The 13,133-nt window shown below is 42.5% G+C and overlaps 2 protein-coding genes across 4 annotated transcripts in view; one reads left to right on the top strand and one right to left on the bottom strand.

Annotated features, from left to right (window-relative positions):
- Positions 1–299: 299 nt before the first annotated feature.
- Positions 300–3,713, bottom strand: tmem106ba (transmembrane protein 106Ba). Its single transcript, XM_085919143.1, has 8 exons — positions 3,571–3,713; positions 2,461–2,676; positions 2,216–2,279; positions 1,979–2,138; positions 1,711–1,854; positions 1,396–1,445; positions 1,269–1,322; positions 300–1,120 (listed from the first exon to the last, which is right to left on the bottom strand). Exons 2-8 carry the CDS (start codon positions 2,660–2,662, stop codon positions 1,003–1,005), a joined length of 792 nt encoding a protein of 263 aa, XP_085775269.1. The 5' UTR covers positions 2,663–2,676; positions 3,571–3,713; the 3' UTR covers positions 300–1,002.
- A 7,317-nt stretch (positions 3,714–11,030) lies between these two features.
- thsd7ab (thrombospondin, type I, domain containing 7Ab) overlaps positions 11,031–13,133 on the top strand; it is a 47,377-nt gene continuing 45,274 nt past the window's right edge. For all 3 annotated transcript variants that reach the window (XR_015066974.1, XM_085919133.1, XM_085919134.1), the window contains exon 1: positions 11,031–11,519. Coding sequence is in view for 2 of the 3 variants with exons in the window: in XM_085919133.1 (XP_085775259.1) it covers positions 11,396–11,519 (124 nt within the window). In the remaining variant the exon portion in view is untranslated. The remainder of the gene's footprint in view (positions 11,520–13,133) is intronic.

The raw sequence follows: 13,133 nt of genomic DNA, 5'->3' as shown, positions 1-13,133 counted from the left end.
GCCGCATTTATATTCACCTCACTGTGCATCGGTTAGTTGACATTGACTTCTTTTGTGTTATCCAGTATGATATGAGTTCAAACAATTTTTTATCGCAAATGTCTTCTCTCCCTAACATTTTTGAAGAACTAGTTTTTGCAGTAGTCACTTAATTATTTATAGGTCTACAGCGCCCCCTGTATTCCACAGACAGTACAACACAACGAAAGGACAAAACATTTTATTTTAGGCCTTCCTTCTTTCCAAAGTAACCTCAAATGTTATCTATTTTATAGATTTTTTTTAAATAGCAAATGAAATAATCCAATTAAGTTTATTTAACAACATGGTATCACAAGTTGCACAGAGCAGAGTCAAGAAAGGAGGTCACCACAGATTCAGAAAATAAAGACAAAAATGTACCCGCACTTCAGTTCATAATCAAGCTCCGTTTTCATGTCTCACTTGCAAAAATAGCAGATATTCATGACATCTTTTACTGCAATCACATTTGTGTTAAAATCACACTCCAAAGAAACGCTCAAACTGTTGAAATAATAGTAAATAAACAACAGCAAGGACTAAACACGTCAAAATACAGCCAAAAGTAAAGAGTCCAGTTAAGAAAAACACAAAAACAATATGAGGTGTCAACTAAACTGAAAGTATCTTTCTCCCTTAACTGACTTTTTAATTCAAAACAAAAATACTCGATGTTGAACAAGTACCTAGAGGGTGAAAAGTGCTGAGGAAATTAGTGGTCCAGAACAGCCGGCAAAAAACATGCCAAACGATAGTCGGAGTGTGAACTATGCAAGCTTTCTAAAAACACATTTTTATTGTTAAAAGATATTTTTCCAAACTAGCGTTTTACTTTAACACACTGTTAATGCAAAACAAGCAGCCGTAACGTACATGTCTTAAGAACGACATCTCCTCGGCTGTTCAATTAAGGAAGAAAGAGCCAACTAACTAGCACTTCACCTAGTAAGACGAAGACTTTTGAAAGTTGGGCTGATGTTCTTAGAACGCTTCCACGTGACCATGCAAGGTCGTGGTGTTCCCTCCGCAGTCCACATACTGGTACATCTCCTGCGACACCTGCTCGGCGTGGCCAAAGTATGACGTGGTCACCGTTACCCTGGTTTATTTAAAAAAAAAAAAAAAAACAACTCAGTCGCCTGTATAGTAAATTCTGAGATTTGTTTAATAGCTTATGCATATCAGAAGATAAAGAGTGAAAAATTCGCTTCAGCGGTTAAACAAATAGTTGTTGAAGTCCTACTTACTGCATCATGACCACCATGTTGTGGACTCTGATGGACTGCAGCGTACAGTAGTCACTGCGGACGACGAGATAAACATCAGCACGTTGTGAGAAAAAGTCCATATCGCATAAAATACACTCGGACTTACAACATGTAATTTAATTCGTCTGCAATCACAGTGGGAACGGTGTAGTCAATCTGAAAAACACAAACGCAGAGAATTCTCAAAGGTGAGCAGATTAGAAAAGTTAACAGTGTTGTTTTTAAGTTTCCCTTTCTATTTTAGTAGTATGCGCTAAGTCCAAAGTTTGCAGAAGCCCATTTGTGATCCATTTTGAGCAGGTCTCACATGACACTGTGCTGGACTGTCATTGTTGTTTTTGTCCACTAGAGGGCAAGGGTTGACGCTTGTTTTTGACTTGGCTATAATGCTTTTGTTGCACTTAAAAATACCGGTACATACCTGTCGCTGGTCCAGAGGTACGATGACAGTGCTATTGTTGTTGAACTTGGCTTTGCCGATCACCGTCTTGGCAAACTCCACTTGGGCGGTGATGTTGGTGACCGATATGGCGTAATAGTTGTTATTTGTGATGTTCAGCGTATTCTGGATGGTGGAGGACAACGGAGATATGAGAGCACAATGTTTGATGAGTAGAACCAAAGATCATTGCTGGGTAACAGTTGCTAATTGTACAAAAGCAAATATTGACACAGCTGGACAATCGTACCGTAATGTTGAGATAGATGATCTGTCTCTCGTGATCGTAGGTCACGTAAGCCGACTTCACGCCCACGTATTCCACGTTGATGGTGCGAGGGAATAGGAAGAATACGGCGAGGCTGGACAGCAGTAGGCAAACGCACACCGAGATGGTCACGTAAAGCTTCCTGCGCGCCAAACAAAAACCAAAATGAGACCGAGCCGACGACGCGTTTTTCCGCGCATCCGTACAAAAACAACTCACGTTCTGCTCGGCCTCAGCCTTTGGTCACTGTAAGGAATCAGAGCCACCAGCTGATTTTCTTGACCTGGTCATTCATTCGGAAAACAATGAAAGCAGTTATTGTACAGCAAAGGTCCACATACCATTATAGTGCAACCATTTTGTGACGTAATAATTTCAGGTATTTGATTATTTACTGCAAGCCAAGTAGTCTGGAAACTTGGTATTGTACTTTTGAGTGCGTTTGGTAGATTTTATTTTTTTACCTCGTGGAATGCGACCTGTGCCCTGACACGTGGGACAGGTCACACTGTCTCGTCCAGTGAACTCCACATATGGAAACTGCGAAACTTCGCCGTTCTTTCCATCCTCCGGCACCGACGTCTCATCGTACTCGTCCGTGTTTGCCGTCAATGCGTCCTGACTGACGTCTTTGTGCCTCGCCAGCAGTGACTGGGACTTCCCCATAGCTGACGCTGTCACTATTTAGGACAAAAAAAAAAAAAAACAACAACACAGGCATGTTGCCACAGATAGGTTAAATGCTGAACTATGCTCAACAAAATGGAGGCTAGTGATGAATTTCAATCTTCTCAAAAGTTGTGCAAACCATTTTCCCGAGTGAAACGTGAATTAAAATCAGTATGACTGGTTCCACTATGCGCTTGCTTAAAATGGTAAAAATAAAAAAAAGATTGGATGTTTAGCTTTAACTCAATACAAATAAACAGATGCATAAGATAGGATCAGAGCAATGTATTTTTTTCCAAAATATGAATTTTAGTTTTTACAATATATAATTCTAATATTCTATCAGATCAATCAGTTAATTATATTAAAAAAACGCGTTCTTTTCCAACAGAAAACTCCTATAAATTATTGACGTTTCAGAAAACCAACACGAATGTTAAGAATAGATGTTTATTTATTTCACAAGGTTAATTTTTATCTAATTTCCGGGTGGTTTTGTAGGTGGGACTATGGGGTAACGTATTGTGCTTCACCATTTCACGCAGGACTATGTATGTTTCACAACATGAAGCTTCGGACCCAGTCCGCCGCCATACTGTTTCTTCCATATAGACGCAAGTGGGGAACACAAAGTACCGGAACCTTAAACTTCATTTCCACGCCCCAATTTCTATGCAGGCGTCAGTATTTAGTGACAAATGTTAGATGTTCACACAAAAACCGGAAAAATGTTTAGGCTCTGGTGACATCAGCCAAATGATTTTCACGAGACAAACGCAGCAGGGTCAGTGGACTGACGGCAGGCAATGCGTCACCGCAATAGTTTTTTTTTTTTTTTACCAATACTTTTGTTCGTCGCCTTCGTTTTTGACAATTCCTGTCAAATCCGGTACGGACAGGCTCACCTGTGTCGTCGCTCTTTATTTTGCGGAATCTGCTGTCATGCGATCGCGGCGCCGGGTTTGTTGTGCTTCTAATCTGCAAGGAAGAACGAAGCGCTCCGGAACGCCCCCATCACTTCTCCGTATTGGTCAGAAGAGGCCAACACTCGTGACGTTGCATTTTAGCAAAATAGATTACGTTAAATATCGACGGGTAAAAATGCGATGAAACCCTAACAATATATAAATAAGAGACTTTGAATAAATTAATTTGAATATTTTTTAGGTACACCCCCCCGCCGTTCCTTTCCCCAACTGGATGACAACATATAGCACCATGTAAATCTTACAAAGGTATTATTACATATCATCCATTTTTAAAAATTAAATATTCCATCATTTATAAATGCGTGCAGAAATGTCTAAATGTTATTAATACGTGAACTGCAGTTGGCAGGGTTGTTTGCATCCATTGGGCCAGACGGTGGCAGTGTTTTGTGTAAACAATGGGTTTAACCTTTCTTGTACCCCGTACTAATTGAAATATTCAATTACAAAGCCATAAATACATCTCTTGAGGCAGGACAGATTATTTTAACAATTGTGAATTTCTGTTCGCAGGCCATTTGGCATCCGCATGAAACATATGCTAAAAATAAAAATGCACTTTGGCCATCACAGTGACCTACTTGGCGACATCATGGAGGTTGTTTTAATACTCGGGCTAAATGACAAGAATGGGCATTAAGCAGAGGCCGTAAATATCTTCCAACTGACAGATTTACCATTTTTTCAGCGAATATGCTTTTAATGACGCAACGTTTTACCCGAATTCTCTCGAGTTTCACTTTGATAGTTCGAAACATATTCATTTATGAATGGAGGAGCGGAACAGGCAAGCTCAGAGCAAATCTGCAGTGACCGATATGCAAATGTCTTTGACTAAATGGTTCAGAAATCACCAGCAGCTATTTTAGAATATCAGCACTTAATTAAATAGATTTTATGAAAGGAATTGCCTCTCAGCCTCTATCTATAAGTTCTTTGAAATGATGGCTAAAAAGAACCGCTTAATGGATAAAATTAAATAAAAAATCTTCATTGTACTGCTACATTAAAGGAAAGTTTTGCATGCCACTTTAATATCACTGAAAAATATTACTATATCACCAGCTACTTTTTTTTACTTCTTTGAGCTTCAGTAGTTTCTCCGTCTAAAGAAATGAATGCCCGTGTATAAATATTTTCTTGATCAGTCCTATTCCAAATGAATGTTTCAAGTCTTCATAATAGTTCGATCTTTCCACAGAGAATAGGCTGACAATGGAAAATCAAAATGCTTATTACAATTGTCTGAAAGCATTGTATCAAAGAAAGATGTCAAGAAATTTGCCAAGACGTAGTACAATTGTATTTTCACCAATAGATGGTGGAGTTGAGCTATGTTGTTTTTGGTTTTGCACTTCCCATCTCACCCATGTATTTGAACAGGAAATAGGCAAATTAAATTCATAGACGTTATTGGGTTTAAAAAATAAAATCAATGTACAACAAGGACCATATTGCTAAAATGGAAAATAATTCCATGTCGCCATTATGTATCTATGTATTTATTGATTAAGTCTTAACATTCTGATTGATTCTAAATATATAAATTCCCCATTGTGAATAGCAAATAATAGTGTCACCCTCTGTATCAGACCAACACTGCAAGACCCAAAATGTTCACTGGCTATTTAATTCTGCTTAATATGTGGAACAAATCCAAATAAATTAAAATGTGTCTTTTTAGGGAGGGAGGGTCATACGGTGTCAACCTGTGCAGCCATGTTGAACTTGTGTGTTAAAACGCAGCAGGACGTCCACTCACGCGCCACCAAACTGCGCTTGGACACTTCAGGGAGCAAATAGAGCGCAACAGGGGTGTGTGAATGCAATCATTCCAAGTACACCCGTCATGTTAGGTTGTCTCTCGTATGACCTACAGCGTGCGTCCCCCCCCCCCCCTCGTATCCCCTTGACCAGATGGGCTTGCATCTGCCTAGCTCGGAATCTGGCAGCCGTGGATCTTCTCAGGTCAGAAACATGGCTTAAAACTGGGCACTTATTACAAACTCTATCCTGAAGTGGGTGCCAGAGAATCGCAGGGCAGGTAATTCGAAGATTCCACTTGCCTTTGACACAAAGACATAAGAATCGCCTCGCCTCAATGACTTACACTCGCACTGTCAGAGCGACCAAAGGAGTGTCGAGATGAAGGCGTGTCACATCTTCAACTTGAGGCTGACAAGTCGTAGTCGTCGCTCGTTGACGGTCTACACGACAAATCGAACGTGACAGTCGGATGCGGCGACTCTGGCGGCTCTTGATCACCTTCTCATTTACCAAATTGATCAGGCAGCGCGAGAGGAAGTCAACTAGATTTTCATCATGTCAAAGAAACCTTGAGGGAAGAACGTCTCATGTGTAAGGAAGGAAGGTTTGGTCATGGCAGAAAGACCGTCATCCTTCTTTGATCATGTTGACGTCTGAGGTGACCAACGTAGTTGTTCGGTTATGACGTTTAAGAGGCCCACTCGGAATCGCACCGATTTCTGCAAATACTTTTGATCTTCCTTTATTTGATATGAAATAACAAAACAAATGTTCCACAAAATCTCATGTATGATATTGACTAAGGGAAAAAAAAAGGGATTTTCACCATGGTTACAGTTAGCTGTAGCTAGTTTCATAAATATAAGATGTAATTTACCTTTTTGTTTTTTAAAAATAGATTTCAATTTTATTCTAGTTCACTAACAAGTGTTTTTCCAATTTTCATTGGTTAATATTAATGAACTGTGACAACCTTACCAAAAAAACAAAAAAAAACACAAGTAGTTTGTCGAGGTGCTCGTGGAGTAATTTTAGCATCACGTGTGCTTGAACCTTATGGGTGAATGCGAGGGTGGCGGAGTGCTTTGGGTTTGTTTGTCCCAGCTAAGAAGCAGAACAACAGCACATTAATGGGCTTTACGTAAAAACACGCGTGTGCATGCCCAAACACAATAACTGCAGGCGGAAACGGGAATAAAAAGTGTCTCTCTCAGTAGAACACACACTCGCATGCACGTTCTTGCCTGTCAGATCATATTAGCATCAGGTCAGCATGCTTTTTTCTCAGCGTGTTGCTATGGCAGCACGGAGAGAGAGAAAAAAATGTCAGTCAGTGATGACTGAATTGCTGCCTGTCACCGCTGCGCCTAATGTACGCTTCATTGGGCCTCGCATGCGATAAAACGAGTTGAACTTAAACACACAAATCAATGACATTTTGCTTGCAGTATTCATCTACTTTGTGGCTAAGCAACATCAAAATCCAGTCTAAAATAGTCATCCAAGTATTGTTTCCAAAAGCAAAAATTAGAGCCAGGATTAATACGGCTACATAAAATAATTCACCCTGTTTGGCCCTGAAATTAAAAAAAAAAAACTTTTTAACTTGAACTCACTCACATGCAATTCCCCGAGGTGCCCCACAGGCTTATTTGCATCTGCTTTTATTAGACTGAAATCAAAACAGTGACTACGGAGGTCAAAACCTGCCAATAAAATTGACATCAAGTTTTACATTTGATACGCAACACTGGAAGCATTTGTTGAGTATAATTCACACTTATGCTGACACCTCACCAAAATACACAGAAGATGACAACTACTGTTGAGCATATCGCTGCACGCATGTTTGTTGACTGCCGGCACAGTGTGGAACCCACTGAGAATTCTGGCAGGATGAGTAGAAATTTCTCATGTGGGTCAGTTTATTTTTTACACCCCCCCCCCCCCAAATATTTGTCTTCCTGTATTTCCAGAGGCTTGACAGAGTGGCCGCTAAAAGCAGAACGTGTACTGTAGGTGACCTCGTTCTGCTCACCTCTCTCTCTCTCTCGCTCACTCACTCTCCTGCTCACTCTCTCTCTCTCTCTCACTCTCCTGCTCGCTCTCTCTCTCAAAAAACACAAATTTATGACACTGTCACCGATTAAAATATTGGGACACCGTGTGCTACGATTTAATCTGAAGGACATTAAAATACACATACGCTACATCGCTTCACTTATAGCACAGAGATTTAAACTAGTTCACTATTTCGTTGTCCCGTGAGCATGTTGGTATTCCAACTCGTGTTCAGAAATGTCATATATTTTCACAAACATTTTAATACATAAATCGGTATCCAATCGTTCCCATAACGTTGCGTTGATGGAGCCAAGCGCATCACCGTCCAGTTTCCCCTCCCATCTGGCACCAAATCCCCCTTTTTGTGTAACAACCACAACACAATCATATATTGTTTGAACGGAAATGTAATCAAACGAATCACATTAATCCCACGTGGGTTAGCGTGTTTCATACATGTCGCTCGCCCTCCGTTAATGTTAGGATTTAGCATGCCGGCGTTAAAGTACATCTAAATGACATGCTTTGTGGTCTTATATAAATACCTAAAGGGGATGTATAGATGAAATTATGCATTATCTACACTATGGCGGGATAGTCCAGCTGCTTATCAGGACAAGTGGGCAGGCAGCAGGATGTGCTTGTCGTGCAAAGACAGCCATGCCAAATGTGAATTATTAAAAAAAAAAAAATCACCAAGTAACGTGGTGACTTAAGATAATGTTTTTTTTTTTTTTCATGACCACGCTTGTAACACAAATCACTCACAACTCAAAAACGACAATTAATGACATCATCGGCGGCTAGGTGACGATTCAATTTCCATCGTCGACATCGTGAACACACATTCCATCGTGTCCTAGTTTCTTCAACCTGCCGACAGAGAGACACACAGACAGAGATGTGATCTTCGCTCAAATCAGTGTGAAGTTTATTTAATTCATTTATCCAGGCCGATTTAAAGCGATCCGCCCTAAATTCAGACGTGCTCGTTCGTCCCACTAGGCTAGGATATGCGCTCACGCACTCCAAGTATTGCCCGACAGATTTGACATAATCCCACCGACAGATGGGTTAGAGCTCATATCCTCCGTCTTAGAACCCCAGCACAGCACACTCGTGCTACAACACTGCAGACAAAGTTTGATTTAAAATTGGGCTTCTAGTTTTTTTTATTTGTATGCATGTAATCCCGCTAAGAGATGTGGGTAAAAACAGAACTTCCTCACAGGATTTTCAGGGATTTATGCATCAGATGCGGGGGGGGGATCAGTTCCAAACTAGCAACATTTGGATGCGTTATGACTAGGCATTCGGGTTAGCACTTAGCAAAACCGCATGTTGCCAAAAAAAACAACTAAAAACATTATGTTCCGCCACGACGCCATAATATAGGAATTGAAACATATGCAGACATCATAGCGGCAATACGTTTCATTGGAGACGAAATTTTAACAGACGGTCATAAATATATACATGCGAGTTTGCGTCTACGCTCTGTCGACGTACTGTTCACTTGTGAACATATTCACTTCCAGATGGCATCACCTGCAGTGTAAAGGGTTACCACGGGAACCAAAACGGGTTCATGCCCAACATAAAAAAAAAAACCCCAGAACTCAGAACTAATTGTTATTGCACAAGTGCAATGGCAGTTTGTCCTAAAATGCACCTAAATAAAAAAACAAACCGTTTTTAGACTTTATCATACTGCAATCTGTGTGTACATGTCAAGCCTGCTCCCCATTTCAATCCCACAAATCAGAGAAATGTAAAATTTGATTTGTGGAGCAATTTGTCACACGCAGATAAAGATTATCGTGCCCTTCTGCTTTTGATTTTCCGCCCTGCAAGTTCCACCCCCCATTTGTGCTGCCTTATCTGCATTCCCCCCCTCCCTCCCTTTTTTTCTTTTCTTTTTTTCTCTCCTTCCCAGTGCTGACGTCCAGACACCGCGGCATTAGCTGACCCTTTAGCGCCATTGTTAGCCTGTCAGCTCATGCTGAGCCCACGCAAAGATTAAAAAAAAAAAAAAAACACGTTTAGCAATGTGTGTGTGTGTGTGTAAACGTGAGGAAAATTGCATTTTTGGCAAAAGTATCAAGGCAGCGACATTAAGGAAATGTGGAACTTGGACACTAAATATACTTGACAAAAGTATTGGGACACCTATAAGCGTTCCAACCAAAGAATTGGGATGCAGAAAATGAATGCAAGTGGAGCTTCGACTAAAGTTTTGGGGATTCCTCAGGGAAGTAACAAATAAAAAGCAGAGGTGATTAAAAGTATTGGAACGCCTGCAAGGAATACAATGCATTTTAGTCCACTTTGTGCTGGGTGCAATTAGCAGAGGATGATTTAGTGTAGGTATCGACGGTGTAGCCCGAGAGCCATTTATGTGTTATGTTTGCTTTGGGGAGGTCACGTTTTGCCACCTGCCTTTGATTGTTTTGTAACGGGTAGACACGGCGCTAAGTGGGACGCTCTCGGCTTGCTAATGAATCAACACGTCTGCGACAAATCATTTGTTAATTGGACCCAGTCTCAGCGTGTGTGCTGCTTATCGGCGCTGAATTAACTCCATCGGTCACTCATTCTTTTATCGGCCATGTTTTGGTTTTTTTTCGCTTCAGTCTTTTGCTCCCACCCGCCGCCACCATCATCATCATCAACCTAGCCTCTGCCTTCGCCGCATGGAGCCGCACTCTTGTCTGCCTTTCTGATTCGGGAGCAATGGTTCTCGGTTCCCCCGCTGCTCTCCTGTTGTAGCAAACCCCCACCCACCCCTGTCAATTCCCCCCCTCCCCAAACAGCATGAGCAAAGGGAGTGAGGGAAGATGAGGTTTTGTCCTTCCTTATGCCCAGAGAAAGGAATACCAGTATGCCAGGAACAGGATTTGAAGCAAACCTTGACCCAAGATGGCTGCTTCAATTCAAAATGGAAGTATAAAAATTGCCATTTTAATGGCCGACTTGTGTGTTGAGACTTTTTGGCGAGTCTACTCATGACAAAGAAATAGCCAAGAAATTCCTTGTTGCCAAGGGAAACTGGCAACAAGACCTAAAATAGAAGGGGAAAAATATATATATTGTCCTATAAAGGATATTTCCACTTTCCTGCAACTTTGCTACCATGCTGTGGCCTGTACTCAAGTTCTTTGCAATTTAGCATCATACATTTGCCATCTCCATGTTTCTAATTCTGTAGCGTGGTCCAGAAATGACCATTCAAACCAAAATGTTGGACTTCCTGTGTCTTTTCAGACATATCTTCCAAAGACTTCTTTTTCTTCAGGCCCTTCTCATGAACTGATTCTCATGCAGAGGAAATTTCACATCGCTAAGTGAAACTGGCTCCTGTGGCTGAATTTAAAATAAAAATCTGCCGTGCGCAACAGAGCCAATTTTGGTGTACTCGGGGCTTAATAAAAGCAAAGTAAGAGAGGGACGAGACAAGTAATGAGAATGGAGTTGGTGGTGGCGGTAGGGAGGGGGGGGGGGGGGGTAAGGCAGCGGAAAGAGCAAATGAACGAGCGAGGTGAGTGAGTGAGCTAGAGCGTGAGGTAGAGCGAGGCGGCACACTGCAGATCCTCGCCCACTGTCGCCTCTCTCCGCCAGCAAAGGAGACGACAGCGCAGGAGGGAGGACGCCATGGGGGAGCCTCTCCGGAGTCTCCGACAGCAGCTCTCCCGCTGACCACCACCACCACTATCCCCTCCTCCTTTCCATCACTCCTTTTGCATGTCCTTCAACTCCTCCTGCTTCAAAATGAGCCGCGCTCCACTTCTTCTCGGCTCTTTTTAGGACTACCGTTGTTGTTTTTATTTTTTTCTTCTGCAGTTGTTTTTCCTCAGCTGACCTCCCTCGAGCTGAGTGGATTTACTTTTTTTTGTCCCTCTGTGTCGGGACCATGGGGTGGCGGAGGGACAGCTGGCACCTCCTGGTGTCACTGCTGCTTCTCCTGGGCTGCGTTTTCCGGCGGGATCTCGCCCAGACGGATGACAGCGGGAAGTCCGTCTACTTCTGGGAAACAGGTAGAGCTGATCTGTGATCTCTCGTCGATGCACTAGTATGCAACTTCCTCGTGCCGGTGGGTCGCAAGTGTCAAATCGAATCGTGATGGTCGGTCCATTTTTTTCCCTTCAAAATAACTTAACCAAAAGATGATTCCCGATAACTTGCTGTGATCCGTTGTTGCATTGGATTACGCTCCGTCTCAGGTGATGCCATTCAGGCATTTTTCTAGAACGGGAACAGAGGAGGTGGAAAAGGTGGTTTGGCGTTTCGGATGGATTTGACACAAGGTCATGTGGTGTTGAGTGTTACGCACCATGTCATTGGCCAACGTGGCTACACATGGATGGTCATTAGCATGGCTACACGGGAAATGTCATTAGCATTAAGCAAGTGAACGAAATGATTCCCTTTGCTTGAACATGCTGGTGTTTCTGTGAGTCTTCTTCTCATCGTCCCAAAAGTGATTTTATAGTTTGCATCCCCAACCACGTCAACCTTCGACATTGGCTCGTAAAACTTTGCCCTCCTCGACGCCCGATTCCATCGCCTGTCGTGCCTTGTGGTGCTTGGCCGCCTCACCGTTTGACGCAGCTCACCGCCTCTTCTTGCTTCTTTAAAGAGGATGTAGCCTGCTAAGGAGATTAAAGCAGCGGGGATTTAACAAACCGGGAAAGGGAGCGGACTTGAGGAAAGGGGGCCGCCATGCAGTCACCGGAGAGGGAGCAACTTAACCTACATCCGCCCCAACGTAGGTCAGCCACGTTTACGCCCCCAGCTTTCTCCCGCTTCTCAATGGGTGGAAAAAGTTCCGGGACGACTTTGAAATGAACAAGGGGAGTTTTATAGTTGGCCTCAGTGGAAACGAATCGCAATGATTGCGAGTCTGTGAATCCCTGCTGTGATTTGTTTCATTATGATTTCAATGATACTTTGATTCAAGAGATTTGCATTGCTTCAAATCAGTGCACTCGATAATGGGTCAGTGGACCCAATGCAAATTGGTTATGTATGATTTTGCATCATCCTCTTAGCTAACGAACAATCCAACTAAAAACGTTATACGTCGCTTGTGAAAAAATATCACGTTGATGGAATTGAATGTGCTGACTTGGTGGACTGTAACTTGTAGTACATAGGCTCAAATGTAACAGCTTCTTCCCAGTACCGTCCAACAGATTTACGGAAACCCTTTTTTCCGGCTCCCACGCCACACCACCTTTCGGCTGCTTCTCAATGGGTGGAATCGCTCCGGGCGGGCTCCGTGCTTTGAAATGTAATCCAGCCGCTGGGAGTTTAGTTGGCCTCAGTGTAAGGTCTCGCATTGATTGTGAACCCCCCCCCGTCTGCCGTGTATTACATTCACACAATTTAGGGCTTTGAATGAATCCCTGACGTGTTTTTCTCTATTCTTTAAATCAAAACTCGATAATGTTTTTTTTGTTTGTTTGTTTTCCTTCCAGCCTTACCGATCATGTGCAAACCGAAATGGTGTTTGTGTACATTTATGTGAATATTCTCGTGGCAAGCGATGTGGTGATGTTTTGCATATTGATGAGTCTGGAGCTCAAGTAAAGGGGGCCTGCCTCGGAAACTGTGGGGAATAGGCCCCGCCTTTCCTCGCCGCGCCTTAC

This window comes from Syngnathus leptorhynchus, chromosome 8 (genome assembly GCF_054491065.1).
Source record: "Syngnathus leptorhynchus isolate UIUO chromosome 8, UIUO_Slep, whole genome shotgun sequence".
Classification (NCBI taxonomy): domain Eukaryota; kingdom Metazoa; phylum Chordata; class Actinopteri; order Syngnathiformes; family Syngnathidae; genus Syngnathus; species Syngnathus leptorhynchus.
The sequence above is the reverse complement of the archived record's forward strand: the minus strand, read 5'-3'. Positions and strand labels throughout refer to the sequence as shown.

Coding starts and splice junctions, on each gene's coding strand:
- tmem106ba (XM_085919143.1), bottom strand. CDS start 2,662: ATGGGGAAGTCCCAGTCACTGCTGGCGAGGCACAAAGACGTCAGTCAG. Junction 2,280..2,460: donor CACAGGTCGCATTCCACGAG/GTAAAAAAATAA, acceptor ATGAATGACCAG/GTCAAGAAAATCAGCTGGTG. Junction 1,446..1,710: donor TACCTCTGGACCAGCGACAG/GTATGTACCGGT, acceptor TGTGTTTTTCAG/ATTGACTACACCGTTCCCAC.